Genomic DNA, 22,036 nt, shown 5'->3' with positions numbered 1-22,036 from the left:
CTGGGCTCAGTCAATGCACAGCTGTCCATCCTGACTGTATCAATAGAGCCATGCAAACACCCAAACGTGCTGGAACTATTCTGGGATGTAGGTCAGGCACAAAGGGATGCGCTGCGCTCCTGGTTGGAAACAGCGCCGGGAATGAAGGAGAGGGGAAAAGCAGGGGAATCTACAGGACTGCACTGCCCAGTTTGCTTCCTGCAGACACCAGCACACCTCCAGTTGTGGAAATCTTTTAAACTGAGCTTTAGTCCTCGTTGCCCCTTTCTGTTCTTTCAGGAGCAGCTTTATCTCAGTGTTCCCAGAGCAAATACTCGCTGTCAAGGCATTATTATTAATGTGATTTTGTCCTCTCAAGTGAAGGTAACACAAGCTGCAGCTTTGGTAGGCAGTGTGTTTGTCCTGTCTGTCACTGTCATATTTTCTGGAAAAATCCCTTTGCCCAGGATTTCTTCTCCTGGGAAGCTGAGAAGCCTCAGAAAAAAAGGAAAACAATATTATCTGATTGCTTCTCCTGTGTTTTGCTGCTTTGGAATGGGGTTGGACATTGTTTATCCAACAGGTGGTTGTTTGATTGGTTTCATGTGAATTGTTTTGACTTAATGACCAATCACAGCCAGCTGTGTCAGGACTCTGGAAAGTCACAAGTTTTTCATTAGTATCTTGTTAAGCCTTCTGTCTGTATCCTTTCTCTATTCTTTACTATAGTTTTAGTATAGCATTCTTTAATATAATATCATAAAACAATAAACTAGCCATCTGAGAACATGGAGTCAGATTCTCAATTCCTCCTTCATCCTGGGGACCCTGAAAATACCACATCTTGTCACCTTTGCTAGATCTATTTACAGTGAGTTTATGAGATTTTTATTCCTTTCCAGATCTGTGCTGAAATAAATCCAGATGCAGTTGGTCCAACAATGGACAGGCTTTAACAGAGACAGTGTTTCAGGGGAAATCCATTCTGCTCTGCCTGTGGTAACTCCTGAGCTAAACCCAGCTCAGATCTCTGTAATCATTTGTCACTTCTCATCTGAACTGTGTCAGAGCAGGAGGAGAGGAAGTGGCACCCTGACATCACAGACCACAAACTGCCTCAGGATGCTTCCAGATCACCCTGATCTCAGAGCAGTTATCACAACCTGTGTTAGCTTCTTCTTCATGATTAGTTTTTGAACACACACACACACACGCTCTGCAACTTGCAGACTATTCTCACCACTGGGTAGGTGCTGGCATAATCCAAATGAGACTGTAAAGGCATGAGAGGAGAGGGAAATCAGAAAACAAAGGAAAACACAAGTTATGTCAACCAAAGGAACTCCCCCAAAACAAAACAAACAACAAACAAGCACAAAAATAGGCAGGGAGATGGAAATCCCAACTGAAGAACTTTGATAATGCAGAATTTCTTGCACAAAGGCACAAGTTTGGAAGCTGGGAGGATACAAAACAAGGATTCACAAATTAATCAGGAGTGATTGATAAAATAAGGATGCACAAAATAATCAGGACTGATTGATAACACATTAATATTTCATGCTGATGGTGTTGGATTAGAGACAGCCAGCTGGGAAGTGGGAGAACTAGGACAAATGAAACAGAAAAGAGACTGAAGAAAGGCTCGAGAGCCTCAACAAACACAGGCTGATGTTACTGAGCTCCCCTAGGAAAATCTGCATGATACAGAACCGAGCTTGCAGAACTCCTGGAACAGGAGTGGCAGGAGCTGTTGATGGGTTCAGGATCATCAGGGAAGCTGCTGAAGAAGCCTCTCCATGGAGGAGGCACAGACACAGCCCTGGACCCCTGGTCCCTGTTTGCAGCACAGTCACAGCTCTGGAGCCTCAGCCCATCTGCTGGCCTGGTCTAATGAATATCTCTGGAGGTTCTGCAGTGTGTAGGGCTGCCTGCTCTGCTAGAGGCATCCAGAAGCTCCCCAAAAGCTAGCTCAGCACACCTCTGGTGCCTGCAGTCCAGGCATTCACTTCAAAAATATTCCAGGAGAAAAGTGCAGAGTGAAACCCACACAGATCTGTGGGGTGGTGAAGCCCTAGGGAGAAGTGAATGTGTGATATTGGCTCACTTCAGTGAAAACTTCCTGCACAGAAGAGAAGCACAGCTGCAAAAAGGAGCCCCTGGCACCACCAGCCCCTCACAGTGCAGGGAGCCCGAGTGCCAAAGATGGAACAGGAATTTTCCAAAAATGGCATCCTGCAACAATGGAAGGAGAGCCTCCAAAAAGACAGCATCATTCAGAATTCTCCAAGGCATTTTATAAACCCTTCATGGACACAAGGCAACTGTTTCTGATGCTGACTTCAGCCTAAAATAGCTCCAAAGACAAACTCAACCCAAGAACTCAGGTGATTTTTTAAGGTTGGTCAAAATTTATGGGGCTTTTGGCTTTGTTATTTTAAAGACAGATGCAGCAAGAGCCAAACCTTCACAGACTGGCTACAGATGTGGTCAAATGACCAAAAGCATCTGCTGTAAATCCACACTGGGATAGTGATCAGAGAGGCTGTGTACAAGGGCCTGGAGTGACATGGAAGGAAAGAAAGGCTTCAAACTGACAAAAATTAGGTTATAATTGGGTAATAGGAAGAAATTCTTCTCTGTCAGGGTGGTGATGCCCTGGCACAGGGTGCCCAGAGAAGCTGTGGCCGCCCCTGGATCCCTGGAAGTGTTCCAGACCAGGTTGGATGGGGTTGGAACAACCTGGGCTAGTGATAGGGGGTGGAACAAGACAAGTTTTAAGGTCTTTTCCAACTCAACCCATTCTGTGATTCTGTCAATTAATTGTGAATAGAACAACTGGAAGATGTAGAAGGCTAAATTTCAGTTCAGACTGGCAAATATTTATGTGCTTCTACAATCCCAGTGACACAAAAATGAGGCAAGGAAGCTCTGTCAAAACTTCTCCTGTGCCTGCCAAAATGTCAGCACATCCACCACCAAATGCTGCTTTTTGGGGACAGGGGCTGTGCAACATCACTGAGAAACACCAGGGTGGAAAGTTTCAGGCAGATCCTTCTGTCAGAGAAGGACATTCCTTGCAGAAGTAGGAGGAATTTGGGGCCATCCCACGGAGCAGCTGGAGGCTGATGGTTATCACAGCCTGAGACTGCTTGGGGGAAAAGGGCCAGAAAAGCTCCTCCAAGGCTTGGTGAGGAGGCAGAATGCAGGGCTTCTGCTCTTTAAATGTATACAAACCCCGGGACTGTGCTGCAAAAGCACTTCAGAAAGAATCAGTGGTGGATTTCCATGAAGAGAAGATATTTCAGAAGAAATATCTCTCTGTAAACACAGAGCCAGTGTGTTTGCATCGTGCCACATTACAGCCAGGGATAAACAACCCATTTGTGTTGTCATCACCTTCCAAACAGACAGAATTGATATTTCAACTGAACTAGAGATCTTTTTTCCCCTCCAAAAAACGCTTCCATATGTCAACATTTAACCCTAAGTAAAATAAACACTGCTTTTCACGTTCTGCTGTGCAGAGAGGCTTTTCTTCACTGAATCTTTGGAGCTTTGAGGCATCTCCTAGCTCTGAAAAGCACTCAAGTTTGTCATCTTGAGCAAAAAAGGTTTTAACAGCATTTCATGAGTAGCAATAAGGATTCCAGTAAAAAGGGAACAAGGCAGCACTTTATATTTTTAAGCACATTTTGTGCAATTTTACAGTGGGATCCCTGAGAAGGCTCTGCAGCAGAATTTTTTTTTTTTAATGAGTCTTTTAGACAGTATTTAAAAACAGAGTTAAGGTTTATATAAATGTGTGTTATCTGGGAAAATACTGTCTGGACATTTTGAGGAAAAGACTGTTCGAACTTTTCCTAGAGATGAGTACTCACTGCTTTACTAATCCCAGCTCCACAAAACTCAGATGATTTTCAAGTATTTCTAAAGCATTTTTAAAGCCAGTAACCAGTGACAGGACCCAAGGGAATGGCTGGAGCTGTGTCAGAGGGATTTTGGGGTTAGATATCAGGGAAAGGTTCTTCCCCCAGAGGGTGCTGGGCACTGCCCTGGGAATGGGCACAGTCCCAAGGGTGCCAGAGCTCCTGGAGAGTTTGGACAAGGCTCTCAGGGATGTCAGGGTGGGATTGTTGGGGTGTCTGTGCAGGGACAGGAGCTGGATCAATGGTCCTTGTGGGTCCCTTCCAGCTCAGGATATTCTGTTATTTTATGAGTATTCACCTGCAATTCCAAAGCGCCCAACACTTATTTCCACTGATCAATCACTTCTGGTTTCCTGGGCTAATAAACACTGACCCCACCAGCACTTTCCCCTTCCCAAATTTCCAGTTGCAGGAGTGAAACAGGGGAGCCCACAAGGTGCATGCAGACACCAATGTCTTGGCTGAGTCCCTCCTGCAGGAGTGAAGAGCAGTGACCACAAAGGGCCCTGCACGAGGCACACACTGGAGACAATCAGTGATCCACTTGAAAAAACCCGACATGGAACACGTCCAGGACAGTCCCCTCGGAGTGTGGGGGCACAGGGGACAGTGACACCACACACAGACATGCACACAGAGGTTGCACAGTTTACCAACCCTCAGGCTTCCACGGCTACCCACTGACATGCGCTCATCTTCATCCGAAGCCTAGCGAGAGAAAGCGTAGAGACAAAAAAAAAAAACAAAACAAAACAGTGAAAAGAACACAGGTAACAGGCACTGATGGCTTTGATGGGACAGGAGGAAGGGAAAGATGCACAAACTCAATGTTTTTACAAAAGAATTGCATCGGAAGTATAAGCAGAAAGCAAATGAAATCACACCCTGCCCAAGAAACAGTCAAGCGTTTTACTGTAGGGTGAAGCAGGAGCTTGCTCAGGTGTTCCCTGCTCTATGCTCTTGGCCCTTTAATGAATATTAAACACTCCAAGCAGGTTATTTCCCCCTTTCTTTCCACCCCCTTTACTCTTGCACATTTGCAAAAGCTCCCTGGAGTGACTGGGGAGAGAGGGCAGAGAAGTCAGGAAGTGGCTTTGGGGTTTCCACTTGCCGGGGGTGGTGGGAGCTTGTTTTGGTTCCTTTTCTTTTGAGAAGGAAGTGACTTGTACACTTATACAGTTCTGTTTTCTTAATCTGAAATGTCTGGCTGAACAGAAAAAGCAAAAGCAGGTACTGACCGAGGCATTTCTTCGGGCTCTACGGGAATAACGCTCACTGTCTTCCTACCAAGGCAGCAGAGAGAAAACAGAGGGAGGTGTTGAGGGGACAGACACAGCAACAGAGCCTTCCAGAAACACACACCGAACTCCAGCCACTCTTAGGAGCCAGTAAAGTTAAACCAAACAACAGGAGGTGACACCCTGTCAAAGCAGAAAAACCCTTCCTCCCTCCTCTGAGACCCCAAAATTCCTCTCTGCTACACAGCCTCTGTGACACTGGAAACGCCATCAGATGTTTTACATTTCAACAAGATGGTTTTAACAAATGGATTTGCCACTGAATTTAAAAACAGCAGTAGAAAACAGCAAAAAAAAAAAAAGTTTTAATATTGTAGTCAACAGATTGTCACAGGTGAGCTGATTTCCAAGCAAGGGAACTGCCAGTAAGGTGGAGTTATGCTCATCCAGCAAGGATTTGAAGAGACCCCAGTGTGAGTCTGGGGTGGGTGGGTGGTCCATGCAGACCAGTATTTACTGATTAATTATCAAAGACCAAGGAATTGGGAATTTGGGAAGTTACCTTCCACACTGGAAGCTGGCTGTTCAGTTTTGCCTTTGCCAGTGTTCGCTACTCAGTTTTGCAGGGCAAGGCCACAGCTTTCAGCTGGCATGGCTACTAACTGGCTTCATAAACTTAGGGTTGAAACACATTTGAAGCCAGTGACTTCCAGCCCATTAGCAACTTCATCTCCTATCATGGGTGTTAAAACAGTCAGATGTTGCTAGTGGCCAAGTCTGCAGCTCGTATTCACTGGTTTTAGCAAATTCTAAAATCCAGAGCAGGGTATTATTGGAAAAAAGTGAGGATTGCCACATGGCAGTAATAATTCCTTTGAGGGATTTCCCTGGGCCAGTAAGTGCTAAGGGAAATGAAACAGCATGAGTAAAACTTGCCCACAATTTACCTGAAGGCAGATTTAAGAAGACTCAAGTGGTGATGAAACCCACAAAAAGTAAAATGAGCACAATTACTCCCTGCATCCCAAGGGGCTTTAACAGGTTTTTACCCTAACCTAATCTTCCAACGATAGCGTGGACACAGGTCTGTAAAAAGAGATGGCTCGAACCCAGTCCTTGCCAGTTTTAAGCTGATCAAAACTCACATTTCAGTTGGAAAAGCAAGGCTGTGGGATTGCTTGGAGTGGAACTCACACTCCCAGTGGATGAAAATACCTGCTTGGAGGGATCTCAAACTCTATGAACTACACAGAACTGCCACACGTAAAAGTTGTTGAGCTACGTTGATCAAGTCCTACCATCCATTGCTCGATGTCTCCCCACTTAGTATCCAGCCCATAATATTTCTACAGACAGAAAAGGGAAAAAAACCAGAATTTAGATGAGAAAAGCAGACACAGAACATTTAGGCATGCACTGCCAGGCCTTGGCCAAGCCACACAGCTCCACATGACTGTGCCAGTGAGAGCTGTGCCGCGTGGCACCGGAGTGAATGCCTGGAAAAAGCTGCCTGGAAAGGGGAAAGGGGAGATTGGGCATCACCAAGGTGCTCAGCAGCTTCCTCTCCCTCAGCACTGCAAAACCCCCTGTGCTGGGGGAGAGGAGCAAGGAGAGTAATGAGTCTTGAATTCCTGACCCAGTTAAGTCAAGACTCATTACAAGGGAGGCGAGCACAGGACACTTCCAGGATGAAAATTGCTGTCAAATCATGTTTCCCGTAAAGGTCTGTCAAACTGGGCAGACAAGTTGGGTACAACTCATCTCTGGGCACCCTGATTTGCTGGATTAGAGCTCCACAGAGCTCCTTTCAGAGCACCAGGCTTTTTGCCTACGTTTGACCCACCTCAGCGCAGTGGCAGCACCAACAAGGGTACAAGAGGACAAGATCCACCAGTGCAGGCAAGACAACACTGGGAACTTCCCAATGAACTTGAATTTCCCCCAGGCAGCAAGTTGTTCAAAGATCCACAGGTTTAATGAGACTTTTATTCCTCCCCAAAGAAGCCTGCAAATCTGGTCTCAGGAATTTTGTGGTTTTAATGGTGTCCATTAAAATGATTCCTGTGTGAATTAAAATCACTGGCTTAAAGCGCAACAATAGGCAAATGGCAATCCTACTTAATTAAGGAAGAATATGTATTTTAGAGCTTTCTTACAGGCTTGAGGAAGCAGGAGTATCAACAGCCAAAACCTTAGGAAATTATTTTTAAAAAAATCAGGAACCTGTTCTGTATTGCACTCTGGTTTTAGCACTCACTCAATGGTATTAATGTAATTTTATTTTCACCCTTAAAACCTCATTCACCATTTACTGATAAACCAAACCAAACAGCTGCACATTCTTCAGTGCTGTATTACTTTATTCCCACTTCAGATTCATAACCCATGCACCAGCTTGTTATAAAAGTAACTGTCATGCACATCTCAGCCTGAGAATGATCCCTGAGAATTCCATGAACTCCCAGAGCTGAGTACACGATGAGAACCTACAGATTATATGCTTTGTAGTAAAGCAGGTCAGGTAAAGCCTTATTAGAGGCTTTTTAGCCATTAACAGACTGAGAACATTTTCTAACACTAGACATCAATTTAAAAAACTGAAACACAATATTAAAATGGAGAATCCTTTTTCACGCATAGGAAGGATCCATAAACACATTGTAATTTTTTTTAGGGTTTGCTGCTTTCTTTTCATGCCCTCTCACTGTCTGACACTGGTTTATGAATTCAGCCTTGCAAAAGGCAGATAAGGAAACAGCCCTTACAAGACTTGCTATGTCACAGTTTAGGTTCCACTTACAGGCTTTTCCTTCTCCATTTCAAATTACTCAGCTACATGCTTAACATCCCCTGAAGAAAAATCTTAATGAATGAGACTGCCAGAGACTATTTTAATTTATAATCTTTTAAAGAACACATGTCATACTGGACTGAACTGGCAGCTTTTGAGCTCTCAAGTATTTTGACCCCTCACAGCCACTTTTCTCAGTTCTCCCTCTACACCAACTCTTCTGTTCTGTCTCCAGGGGCCTGATTCCAATGGGTTGAAGGAGGAAATGCTGCTTTTCCATTCATTCAGGTTTCAGTTAGAGGCCCTTGCTGGACTCAGGTTCCCTTCCACCTCGAAAAGTGATATTACAATTCAATAATTAATGATGTTAATACCACTGAGAGAGAATTCCAGATGCGATTCGCTCACTGAGTGCCAGCGAAACTGCCGGACTCACAAACTCACCATGGGATGTTGGGAGCACAACCCACTTATCTCCTCATCCATGTCAGGACACCAACAGTAAACAACCTCCTTGGCTCCCAGGGGGCTGCTTCTGCATCAGCAGGTTAAATTAATTTCCATAAAGAAGATTAATAAGGAGCCTGTCCATCCATGGGCAGACACTGAGTCACTCAGCGCGCAGTCAACTCCAGAAATAAAACCAGGAGTGAGAGGGACTTGTTGCCAAATTCATGGGGCCAGGATTAAATACCAGAGCACATGATTTGAGCAGCTCTTTTCATATACATACACACTCAAAGAGGAGAACAGCACTCCCAAGAAGCACATGCAGGGCTGGGTCAGGCTTTGAAACATGCAGTTAGGGCAGCTGGAGTGCCAGAACAAAACCAAGCACACTGTGGTTTAGGGAGACATTCAGCACTCAGCAAGCAATAGAAACACTCAGGAAAAAAAAAAAAAAAAAAGAGAAATATTCAATAAGGTAGAAAATGGCAGGCTTGAAGAAAAATGTGCTTTCTCCCTCCCTGGAAAAATCCTTGGGAGTTATTTCTGTTTCTAGGTGCCACTCAGCTCACATGCTGAAAGTGTAGAACAGCCAGGCTGTTATATTCAGTTCTTTTCAGATGTCTGGCTGTTATTTCAGCCAGACATCACGACACAAACCCCAAAATCTCTGTTTCTACATGGCAAGTGACCTCAGTTAGAGCTACTGTTATCATCCTCTTTGCCATCATTGTGGAAAGGAAACTGGGAAGAGGGAAGAGATCATGACTTTAAACTGAGATGACAGAGGATTAAACAATATAAAATCACGTTTAATGTGCGGGTTGAAGGCCATACCATTTATTTACCCAAGGATTATGAATTCAAACACAGCATCCCTGATTTCCTTCAGTGACTTTGTGCAAATAAAGTCATCTGCAAGTCATTCTTCCTGCTGGCACCTGTTAAATGCTTGCCCAGCCTGAAACACTCCAGTGATTTTCTTGGCCTTCAGCACATGAACAGAGGTGACACAGGGAGCCACTGTGCCCTCCTGTGACCCTGCTTTGCCAAGTCACTTCTCTGCTATTGCTTATCCTTTGCCAAACAGGCTGTAGAAAAAAATCACATTAAGTGCCTGACCAGACACCTTGCATGGGTCATCTTCCCCCACTGCCCTTGACTGTCCACCCCACAAGATTATGGGAGGGGAGGGCAGAATTACACAGAAATTTGCAGCCTGCTGGGCATCTCCCACTCTTCAGAGGATTTCCAAGGTTGGACTCGAGGATTTTGGAGGTCTTTTGCCACCTAAATGGCTGTGTGGTTGTGAAACTGTAGCAAGACTCACAGGGTGGGAAGAAGAAGGCATGCAAACAAGAAGGAAAGCGAGCAAGCCCTACCTTCTGCACCTGATAGATCTGGGGGGAAAGGGAGAGGAAAAAAACAAGGAACAAAGCTAGCATGAATGATGGGTACATTGCAATGCTCCACAGCTCCTTCTGGAGGGAAAAAACAGCATTTATAGAGAAAATACAGCAGAACATCAATACACAGAAGAGCACAGTGAAGCCCTGTGGATTTAGGCAGGACAAAAGCAGTGTTTGCATCGTGGGCCTCCTCCATGTGACTGGCTAGGGCACAGCATTCCTGTTCCCATTCCCACCAGGCTCTGGGGTGCACATGGGACATTTTATCCCCAGGCTTTGCACCAGGCCAGAGCCCAGCCCAGCTGTGAGCCAGGACCTCTCATTTTTCCAGCCTTGCCTCCAAAACAGGAATGGATGCCCAAATACTCACCCGGGATGAGCTGTGTATCTACCAGCACAATAAAAGCAAACAGCATTAACTACAGATCAACTGTTCCTCTTTGGAGGGTAGAATTTGTCCTTGAGGGATAAATCACAGTTACAAAAGCACCAACCCCACACACCTCTCACCTGGGCACAGCACAGTGCCAGTGTGTGAAAATTCCTGGGAAATTCCTTGCACAGCCTTAAAGGATCCCTGCAGGTTGTTCTGTCAATTTTTAATGTTTCTGCGGAGCCTCACACTATTTTCAGGCTTTAATAAGTGCCCTGCTGACACTGTTGTTCCATAGTCTTGGAGCACTTTGATAAGACACAAAACCTTTACAGCCACTCTACTGCACCTGAATTTTGTGCTCTTGGAGAACTGCCCTTGACTGATGAGCTTTGTGAATCCACATGAAAACAGAAAACAGGTTTTTTCTCACATCTTTCCTGAAACCAGAAACGTTGCTGGTTACCCCAAAGAACCCTTCTTGTTCCAAACCACCTGGCTGGCTGCACAAGCCTCTGGGGGCAAGGCAGTCAAGTCTCCCAGATTTTGGGGTATTTGGAGGATCCCTGGCATTCACTGCTCTCAGGGATACCTCATGGGAACCTGGATCCCAGTGCTGGGAAGCAAAGCTTATGTCTCTCAATCCCTGCCCTCCTGATCAGGTTCCCCTTCACAAAGGACGACTGCACAACGCAGATTAATGCCTCAGCAGCTTTAATTCCCATTCCAGCAAGCACAGGAGGGAAAATTAGGACCATTTAAAAATCAGCACTCCCACCACACAAGTAACCACCCCACTTCCCTTTCCCTAAGAAAGCCATGGAGAGGAAAATGGAAGTGGGCCGTCCCCCAAGGCTGCACCACAATTCCAATTTCTGGCTTCTCCATGGCACAACTCAGAGTGCCTTTCATCCACACACACAGGAGCCAAACACCACAGGTTCAAATGTGGCAATTACCACACAGCTGATTAACCTCAAAGCTTTAACTTTTCCATGCTGTTTTTTTTTTTTTTTCACCCACTCCTGGAGGCAGCTCCATGGAATCCTTATTTTTCAAAGCCCAGTGCTCCAGGCCTGGCACAGCAGGTATTCATTCCCTGCTGAGTCCAAAGCAAGGCACACAAGGAGCCTCGTGCCCAGGACCCAAATTGCCAATGGACAAGATAACAACGGGGCCCTTGTTCAGGCCAGGCACTGTGGAGGGAGGTGGGGAGGCCTCAGGGATAAAGCCAAATTCATCATTCAACGATTCCAGCATTTTATAAAACCTGGAGTTTTGGAGGAACCCATTAGCCAACAGGCATTACAGCTCTGCTCCGAAGTGACTGGTCCCTCAGCAGTGCACGAGGGAAAGGTGTCCCTGTCCATGGCAGGGAGGCTGGAATCAGGGGGTTTTTGAGGGTTTTTCAAACCCAAGCCATTTTAGGATTCTCTAATGACATTATCCTCTTTAGAAAAAACATACACTTTTAAACAATCACCTCTGTTGCAGATGTGTGCCCCCAAAAAAGAGTCAATACACATCTAAGCAGTCAAATGCTTTAAAGAGCACTTTCCTGTATTAGGGTACACAGTTTTCTGTATGGGTAGGTCATTAGGGTATGACCAAAAAACCCAAATGTGTTTCATCCACAGTATTAACAGCAGACAGCTTTCCTGATTTCCTCATCAAAGGAGGTTGCCCACAAAAATAAAATTTTTCATAGAAGTAGGTTTAAAACTGGACAGAAAAAGCCAGTGTTAGATGGTGGCAGAAGAGTCTGCTAAAAACATCATCTACATCATCCCTCTTCAAAATTTCCTGGGCATCTTCACAGTGAGTGTGTAAGACACAGATGAACCACCATAAACCTCCTTCATTTCTTCCTTGCTTATGTAAGCACCAAGTTTCATAGCCAGTCTCACCCCTCCCCATTCAAGCCACAAGAATCTGCTTTTCCCTTTTTTTTTTTTTTTTACTAGAAAGCATTGGTGGCACATTTTATTCCAAAGAAATATGAATCCAAAGGGGGAAAAATATGTGCAAGTGAGGTAAGGAAGGAATTTACAAAACAGCCAAGGCAAGTTTCATGCTGTGCCCTTAAAGCAAGTGCTGCAAATGAAGGCAGGAGACGAGCACAGCGCACTTGCCTTGAACCAGAAGTACAGGCTCATCTGCTGTGTGAACTGGCAGGGAAGAATCTCATCCCACCGATTAAGGAGTGGGAGGAGATCAGTCTCTTTTCACTTCAGGCACTAATATCAGCTTGCACTGTGGTCTCCAAGTGTCAGCCCTTGAAGAGACATTTAAAGCCTTGCCAGCAGAACACACAGAAAGCACTCCTACAGAAAGCATTCTCTGCAATTAGCCCTACTGCTGCAGCTTTCACGTGTCTCAAAACTGTTACTGTTAAATATGGCTTGGGAAAAAAAAGGGTTTAATACATTTCAGGTCAAACTTCTGACAGAAAAAATAAATGCACAGGAAAAAAAAAAATTCTTCCTCCAATTTTACCTTGTAGCCCCTGAGAATTAACAAATTGTTACTCAGAAAAACTGGGCTGCCCACTCCTGGCTTGCTGTTCTGCCTGAATTAACAATAAATACCTGAATGCACACAGGAATTTGTCTCAGGACCAGGCACATCTCAACAGTACAAGCCAAAGGACTGGCCTCAGACTCTGCAGCTGGAAACCAAGTGTTTCAAAAGCATGGCAGCATGGTATGGTAAACCAGGACCCATCACTGCTCTGACTCCCACCAGTGCTGGGAAACCAGGGAAAGGAGGAAATACCACATATTTTAATTATCCTTCCAGCTCAGAAAGGCCCTGGCAATGAGAGCTGTCCTGCACTCACTGATGTGTGGAAGCAAACCAGAGAATTTAACCAGACCTCCAGATTAATTATTTACATTTTTGGTGGGTAACAACAACAAAGCAGCTCTGAATGAGAAGTCAGAAGCATTCAAGCTGTAACACTTGTCAGACCTGTGCCTTTCCTAAAGCCTCATCACCAAGAATACATCCTCTAATAAATACAGAAATTGATTCACATCTCTGTGATTCAGGAGTGATCAACACCCTTATCTTCAGAGGGACTCCCCATGTCCTGGGCTGATCCCACAGTGTGGGCAGCAGGAAAGGGGCGAATTCTGCCCCTCTGCATGGCTCAGGTGAGACCCCACCTGCAGAGCTGCTGGAGGAAGCACCAGGATGATCAGAGGGATGGGACAGCTCTGCTGTGGGAAGAGGCTGGGGGAATTGGGAATGTTCCTCCAACAGGAGCCCCATCCAACAGGAAAGATGGTGGAACACAAAGGGACTGGAGTGACAGGACAAGGGGGAATGGCTTCCCACTGCTGACATTGGATATTGGGAAGGAATTCTTCCCTGTGAGGGTGGGCAGGCCCTGGCACAGGGTGCCCAGAGAAGCTGTGGCTGCCCCTGGACCCCTGGAAATGTCCAAGACCTGGTTGGACAGAGCAACCTGGGCTAGTGGAGGTGTCCCTGCCCATGGCAGAGGGTGGAACAAGTTAAATTTTAAGGCCCTTTCAACTTAACACACGCTGGAATTCTGTGATCAGGTCACAATTCTTGTGCTCACTTTTTTCTTCGACTTCAGAAAACACTTTTCATGTACCCAGCTTATACTTCCCTAGAAACTTGTGGTCACCTTCTCCTCTTTAGCTTCCCTTCCCTGGAGAAAAAAAACACAAAAAAACAACAAAGAAAGCAAACCAAAACAGCCAAACCACTGGCACAGTTACCCTTCTTTGTGCTGCCTGGCACGAGGAGGTGCCAGGTGAGCAGATGATGCTGCCTCTGGAGCACACCTGCAATCCTGCCCCACCGCAGAGCAGTCTCCCACAAGAACTTTCCCACATCTCCCCCTGCAACTGAGAGCTCTCTGCCAGAAGCCCAGCTATTCCTACTGCACAATTTCTCAATCCTATGTGTAGACTCTTCATGCAAAAGTCACCCAATTACTTTAAAATGAGGGAAATGAAGTGCAAGATTGAGAAATGTCATAAATATGAGGTGGTGGGCAGGAGAGGAGCCAGTTTCCAAACCCAAATCATTAAAACACTTTCTTTCACTGCCATAGTTATAGCCTGTAATGGTAGCACCTGGAAACTTTTAACTCAGACCAGCAGTGTAAATATATTTCCAAGTAATCCATGCTCCACAAGAAGCCTGCCAGGGCATGCACACGGCTTAAAGCATGAAAGACTACACGCACACGCAATAAATTCATTTATTGCTTTTTAACTCCCAGAAGGGAGTTAGGGCTCTAAAAAGCCTTCTGAAGTAGTAAAGCAAGTGCTTTAACTTCTGGTTATTTAACATGGCAGCAGTGGAAAAGCGCTCCTTATGTTTCTGAAAAGTTTGCAAAGGGAAATGAAGATGGCAGAGAACCAGGTGTACAGATCCCAGTGTCACAGCAGGTTCCCCTCCAAGGAAGGGGTAGGTGCCAAATATCTTGTGTTGATCACTGCTTGGGATTTTCTGTATTTATGTTTTATTATACCTGCAAGACACTTGTGGCAATGAAAAACTTCCTGCAGGTATCCTTAACATGTCTACCTGGCATCTGGGGGCTAAGATTAAACTATTTCCAAAAGTTACAGAATACCCAAGCGTGCAAATATTAATTAAATGTGTCATTTGTGCCAGTGAGTTACTAAGCAGATTGTGATGGGTATCTGGCTGAGCTTTCAATGACTGTGGTATTTCAGAGGGACATCCTGCCCTACCCAATTTCTATCTATAAAAAGCTTTCACAGGTTTTCAGATGACAAGCCCTTAATTGCAGGAGCTTTAGTTTTCACACCTAAATTTCAGTTTACCAAGACACCCTTTGTAGCATCAGCTTTTAATCTGCAAAGGGGTCATCAGATTCATTAAGTCACCTGTAAATTAGATGGTGTCAGCTGCCAGGACACCCCTATTTACTTTGCTACCCAAACAAAACACGTGGTGCCTGTTTAGCACAGCCCTCCCACGGCTGCTCCCAAGTCCCCCCACCCCAGCTGCCAGCTCAGCAGTGACAGCACTTCCCAGGCTGGGCTAGGCTGCAAGAAACATCCTTCAGAAAGCAGCAACTGCAGCAGGAGAAGGCTCCCACCTTCCCCAAGCTCTGTGCTTGCAGCAAGGGAGCTGAGACACATCCAGACCTGCCTCACCAGAAGCTGAGCGTGGGCAGCCTGCCCAGGAGCTTCTCTGTGGGCTGGCTGCTGCAGCCTGCACTGGCACTGCTCTGCTGTCACATCCTGAGCCACATCCTGCTGCCACCTCCTGATTCACTGCTCCAAAGCTCAACCAGATCCTGCTCTGCACCCTAAAGCAAATGTAGGACCACTGAGTTACAGAATGGCCTGGGTTGGAAGGGACCTTAAAACCATCCAATTCCACCCCCTGCTATGGGCAGGGACACCTTCCACAATCCCAGGGTGCTCCAAGCCCCATCCAGCCTGGCCTTGGGCACTTCCAGGGATCCAGGAGCAGCCACAGCTTCCATGGGCACCCCGTGCCAGGACCTGCCCACCCTCACAGGGAAGATGTTTTTCCTAATATCCAATCCAACTCTGCCCTCTGTCAGAGTGAAGCCATTTCCCTTTCTTCCCGTCCCACATAAATTCCTAGTATGTATTCCCAGACCTTGCCCCCAGACTCCCTACTTTTTCTCTCTCCTTCCAAAATCTACTGAAAAAACTAAATTGTGATTACTGTTGTCCCTCTTGCAGCCACTCTGCCGTTTCACTGAATGCACATCACCAAGCACAACTTTTGAGAGCTTCTGGTTCAGTTCACCAGGTAGGTAATGCTTTGCCTACAAGTGCAGCTTCTACCCTTGCCCCTGCCAGGAGCAGCCCATCCTTTTTACAAACCTGGGGAGGGCACCAGCTTCATAGCAGGAAGCAGAACAACTTCCCACTGGAGTTACACAGAGGGCCAGGAATCTTCCATATTCATTGGATTTCTAACAAAGTGATAAGAATCCACCACCTCCACAAGGAAGCTGCATACTTCAAAGTTTAACATTAAACAAGAATTACTAACCACCAGGATTTTCTGTGAATAATTATGCCAGCTTCACCGAGATAAAATCCTTGCCACGATCCGCGTTTTTTCCAGGTTTTCTATGATCTACATTAGCTCCACGCAGACTATTTCAACAAAACACAGACAAGCCCTCTGTTCCAGGATCCCTGAACATCCTCCTCCCTGGATACAACCCAGGCACCCCCAGAGCCCCGGCCTTACCTCCTTCTGCTGCCTCTCCAGCTCTTTCATCCGGATCTCCCGCGCCTCCGCCCGCGCCGCTCGCTTCGCCGCGAGTCTGGCTTCAGCCTGGGAAGGGGAACACAGGGATGGGATGAGATCAAAGCTGGGCAACCCAACGGGGAACAAGCTCTGGAAGCAGGGCAGGGAATGGGGAGGTCTGACTGGGCAAGGCTGTAAACACATCTGTAGGAGTTAATTCCCTATTGCAGGTAATGGCCCTGCCTTCCCTAACTTGTTATCGTAACACCCCCGTGCAGGCACTACCCTCCCTGAGCACCCTTGTGTTTAAAAGAGATCTTTAATTATTATTTGTGTGGCTGGAGAGGAAGCAGGTTGATTTATTTAAGAAAGGCAGGTTTTGCTCTTTTTGTTTTGGGTTGTTTTGTTGGTTTCCCGCCCCCCCTGCAGTGTGGATTATTTTTTATTGATGAATTAATTTGACCAACAACAAACATATTATGTGCCATTTTTCCTAACCACTGACACTGTGCACACATACCTGGGCACAGGATTTGGGTAAACACTGGAGTTCAGTATGCACAGCTAAGGCTGAAATTATGGAGAGAAAATGCACTAGCTCCATTATAAATCTCCAAAATTCCATATTCCAGTCCAAACCTCGCTGGAATGGAATTCTGCCAAGAACAAGAACAGACCTCTCAAGAGATCTACAGTGCTTCCTCACTTCAGCCCAGTTGAAAGTGATGGAACATCATACAGAGTAACATTTTTAATATTCTGCTTTAAATCCCAGGCAAAGCCAGTAGATCTTAGAGAGGAAAAAGTAAAATTAGCTCAGGCTTGGTACAGCACAACGGTGAGCAGCTCAGAACAGCTCAGCAGGGAGCCAAAGGCACAGCTCACAGCCAGTCACCCTGGTGTTACACCCAACTCCTCTGCTTCTGAAACCTTTCACTGTTAAGTACAGCATCCAAATTGACAGGAAAATCCACCATAACAGCAAGGTCAAGCACACAGAGAAATCAAAACACTGGTGTTTTCAGTAGTGCTTCTAAACAGAAGGAAAACCACCAAAAAAGAGAAAGGTGTAATTTCTTTTCCCTTCTGTAAGTGCAGTCACCACTCAAACCCAGGGGAAAGGGTCACAGCCTTCAAAAGCACAAACCAAACATGGGGGAAAAATGCCAAAAAAGGGAGAATGATGGTTGAAACTTGCAGTTAACAGAAAAGGGCTGATGAAAATCTGAAAATCAAGCACAAGGTGATGCACGGGAGGACCAGGAGCCTTGTGATGATGTAGATCTTAAAACCTTGGAGGAGACCAAGAGGGGATCTCATCAATCCATACAAATCCATACAAATATCCCAAAGACCACCAAGAGGGTGGTGACAGACTCTTCTTAGTGGCAGGATGAGGAGCAATGGCCATAAACTGAACCACAAGAAGTTCCACCTCAGCACGAGAGAGAACTTCTGTTCACTGAGGGTGGCAGAGCATGGAACAGCTGCCCAGGGCAGCGGTGGAGTCTCCCTCTCTGGAGGCATCCCAAACCCATCTGGACATGTTTCAGTGTCACCTGCTCTAGGTGACCCAGGGGATTGCACTGGGACTCCAGAGGTCCCAGTGAAAAATGACTTCTAGAAAGGAAACAAGCCTTCTCAGAGAATTTTTAAAAAGCCCATGGCAGAAAGAGCACAGGGCTGGCTTTGCACAGAGCTGCTCTCCCTTGAGTTCTTTGCCTGAATTTCGAGGTAAGTGGCTCTGCCATGGACAGACACTCGTAGCAGGAGCAGACCCTCCACACCTGCACCCAAAACCATCCCCTGCCATAACCTGTTACTTACAGAGCCAGGTGACAGCAGGCTCTGGGTGCAGGCATGAATCCCCAAATGTGTTTTCAACAACACCTCCCAACCTGAAGCAGTCTGTGCAGGAAAAGAAAGCCCCAGCCCTGCTGCTGGGCAAAGCCTGGGTGAATCCCTGGCAGGCAGTGCCCTGACCCGCCTGCAGTGTTTGGAATTGCTGATGACACCCAGTATCCAAACATGCCCTGAAAAGTGTGCTGAAGGCACGAAATCACAGCTCTGGAAATAAGCCTGGTATTGACTTGATGTGATCCCTCCTGTTTATTCAAAAATAAACACTTCTGTTTATTTAAATAAACAGTGGCAAACCCCACCTGACAGAGGTGAGGAATAACACCAGCACAAACTGGTTTTACCTTATGGAAAACAATGGGCCCTAAAGTCTCCATAAGCAAAACACACCAAAAATACAGGCTGTGTATCCCCAACCTTCCTCCCAATAGAAAAAGATTATTTGGATGTTAACATGATTGTAGCTGTCATCCTCATGAATTTCAATAACCAGCTGAGCTTTCACATCAGAACTAGGTGCATATATGGAAAATTCAGATATAATTCAAATGATACATATTTACCCTTGTTTTCCTTGTATGATAAGGGCCAAAGGACTTACACATTTGCTAGCTATGTTGCAGAATTATATATTCTCCCAGAAGCAAGCACAATACAATATGAAATGAAGGAACTTGAAAAATAATTTTAAAATTTAGCCAGTTTTTTTCAGACCTTCCTGAGAATGAGGCTTGTCAGTTTCTAAATTACAGATACCAACTGCAGGAAGTTAAATGAATTTTACCTTGTGCAAAACCACACATTTTGTGTGTCATTTCTTAGGATATAATTCTGCTTTTAGTGCCAATCCATGGTGCATCTCTACTTTATTCTATTTCATCTTTGCAGCCCTCCAGCTGCCCATTTAAAGCCAACCTGCAAATCTTGTAAGAATAAAAAAACATTTTCACTCAGCAGCTTTGACTAACAATGGCTTACATCCTAGAACAAGCATATTGTTTATTTATGAACTTTTTCTTTCCATGACCACATCAGCCTTAAGTATCTTTAAATAAAAAAAAACAGAAACTGTATCCTGGGTTCTTGAACTTTAAGCTAAAAACCTGTGGTCATCACAGACTGGTACCTTTGTAAGAAGTCATCAAGTGTTATTCCATCCTGAACACTCATATTTTAAAGCAACTCATTTTCATCACATCGAAACAAATAATTACAGAATTGTTTGGGCTGGAAGGGACCTCAGGAGGTCTCCAGTCCACCCTCCTGCCCAAAGGAGGGTCAGCATCACATTCAGATCACACTGCTTAGGGCTTGCTCCAGATGGCTCCTGAAAACCTCTGAGTTTGGTGGCTCTGCAGCCTCTCCAGGCTCCTGTTCCCCTGCCTGACCATCCTCATGGAGTAAAGGAATAAGTCCCCACCAAATCATGCTCTTGGCTCCTTAGTAACTCCAACTTCTCTGTCAGAAGGCTGCTGTCCCTTTAGGGCTGCATCAAGCACTAAGGAATATTTTCAAGCACGTTCTCAGGGATGTCTGGGTGCCATTTAGATGATTACACAGTTATTTTCACCGTGGTTCCTGACCAAACACCAGCTCATTTGTGCTGGACAAAGGAGGGTTTGTAAGAAACAGGCCATCCTTCCCTAAAGGGTTTTTGAGCCCACAGCAAAATGAGGGAAGGGGGGGGACAGGAAATATGCAAAGAGGAGGAAAAAAAGCCTTCAGTATGTGAGGCTACCCACAAGTCTTGGAGGGTTCTCTCCAGCTCAACAGAAATAGCATCATGCTATAGCCAGGCCAACCATCAAATGGTCAACCTGTGGCCTTCATAATCTCACTTCTAGCATGCTTTGGTGGATGGAATTACTTAACTCAGAATGAATTGTTTTTTAATACTCTGTAGGTGGCATTGGCGATGAAGCTGGTGTCACCTGTGAGCTCAGAGGAGGTAAATCCACCAGGACAGGGAGGAGCCCACATCTCACTGGGCAAGAGGTTATCAAAGTCAAACCAAAGGCTGGTAGCAAGCCTAACAAATCCTGCAGTGAGGGTGGGAGCCAGTTGCACGCAGGTTTTCCTGTGCCAAAGCCCAGCTCGGGTACAGTGGGTGCCCCCCAGCACGGCACAGGGCATGGACACCCAGAACAGCCCCAGCTGCTCAAGCTGTGAACCTTTAGGAGATGTAAGAATAAAAACACAGGCCAGACTTTCAGACACACACAGAGGAGTGTCAGATTTACTGTGGGCCTCTTCCTCAGCAGCACGGGCGTGATGGAACGCATCGGGGTTTGTCAGACCACACTCTCTGAGCCTCTTGGACTCTGCTCTGTGCTATAAATACCTTGATTTCTTGCACAGCCTGCAAGCAGCAACGCTAACTTTACATTTCTCTCTCTGTGCTGACTAAACCAAAACAGGCTTTGCCTGGCTGACTTTGGTCTTTGTCCAGCCCAAGCACTTGACAGAGCCGAGTCACCTCGAAGGGCAGTAGCAGAGACACACTGCAGCCTGCAAGAGACACTGCTTAACATTAGAAAACCACCCAAAAATTCACATGCTTCTGAAATTCAGCTTACTAAAAGCTGTTCTTTAGGCTGCCTAAGGCATAAATAACTATTCAAGGAATGAAAGATTAAAAAAAAAAGAAATTAGAAATCACTAAGACTGAAGAAGTCCCCTTGACTTCTTAAAATCATCTAAAATTCATCAGTGACTCAGCAAGCAATACAGGCCTCAATCAAAAGTGACAGATCACTGTCAAAAACAGAAGAATAAAAATACAAAGCCTAATTGCACTCATTACAAAGCTTTTGCAACTTCCCTTTTATGAAATATTGCTCATCTGACAAGAAGAACTGGCAGCTTCAGCCCTACTGAGCATGTCATACCAAAAAAAACCCAAACTTCATCAGAGGTTTCTGTAAGGCCCCATGGGCAAAACGAGAGGAGATGGCAACCAGACTGCTGAGATGAACACAGAACTGGGCACCAGCTGAAAAATCATCACCCTAATTTATGGGACTCGCTCAAATGCTACAAATATACACACTGAATTCTTGGGTTTTTATTGCAGTTGCTCAGAATGATTTACAGTCACCAAGCCCTGAAAGAAATGCACTGTTGAACTGCAGAATGCTCCTTGCTTTTGCTGGGCTACTTGCTCAGCACTTGACACTCCAGATTAAGGGTCACTCAGCCTGAAAATAAAACCCCAGCCCTGTGCAGCAGCAAATCTTTACCCTGGCTTAAGGAGTTCAGTATGTTTAGATCTGAAGAGGGAAGAACTGAGCAGGTTCTAACAGGAGCACAACGACATGTGAAAAAAACACCAAACCAGGTATTGGGTGTCAGCTGGAAAGGGTGAGAAGCATCTTCTGCTGCCTGCAGAAGTGGGAGCACGGCATGTGCAGCTGCTGTGGAGAGACCCCTACCCCACAGAGCCCCTTTTCAAACCCCACTGGTGGGGACCAGGCCTGGCTGTGGCCCGTGGCGGGGATGGAGCACAATGGTGACGGAAGCCGCGGCTTCCTGGCCCCGCGCGCGCGCCGGGGAAGCTGCGCTGTCATCATCGCACGATGAGAGAATTATTGAGGTGAGCTGCTAAGGTAGAGGCCAGTGACACACACACACACATCCTGAAGGTGTGCATTCTCAGAGCCTTTCCCTCCTGGAACAGCCAGGGCTTCATTGTTCGCCTGGCAGCCCCAAGACACAGCCAACAAAGGCAGGAAGTTACGCTGCTTTTCTGAGCGGTGACAAATGAC

The 22,036-nt window shown here is 45.9% G+C and overlaps 1 protein-coding gene across 9 annotated transcripts in view; it reads right to left on the bottom strand.

The window, feature by feature from the left end:
• Positions 1–22,036, bottom strand: part of LRRFIP1 (LRR binding FLII interacting protein 1) — a 106,084-nt gene that overhangs the window by 43,362 nt on the left and 40,686 nt on the right. For 8 of the 9 annotated variants that reach the window (XM_054515323.1, XM_054515324.1, XM_036387281.1 and 5 more), the window contains exons 2-7: positions 16,413–16,499; positions 9,767–9,784; positions 6,445–6,492; positions 5,147–5,191; positions 4,566–4,616; positions 1,220–1,252 (exon numbers count right to left, since the gene is read on the bottom strand). In XM_054515323.1, the coding sequence (XP_054371298.1) occupies positions 1,220–1,252; positions 4,566–4,616; positions 5,147–5,191; positions 6,445–6,492; positions 9,767–9,784; positions 16,413–16,499 (282 nt within the window). The remainder of the gene's footprint in view (positions 1–1,219; positions 1,253–4,565; positions 4,617–5,146; positions 5,192–6,444; positions 6,493–9,766; positions 9,785–16,412; positions 16,500–22,036) is intronic. The other variant, XM_054515319.1, reaches the window with a different exon arrangement.

Source organism: Molothrus ater, chromosome 7 (genome assembly GCF_012460135.2).
Source record: "Molothrus ater isolate BHLD 08-10-18 breed brown headed cowbird chromosome 7, BPBGC_Mater_1.1, whole genome shotgun sequence".
NCBI classification, from domain to species: domain Eukaryota; kingdom Metazoa; phylum Chordata; class Aves; order Passeriformes; family Icteridae; genus Molothrus; species Molothrus ater.
The sequence above is the reverse complement of the archived record's forward strand: the minus strand, read 5'-3'. Positions and strand labels throughout refer to the sequence as shown.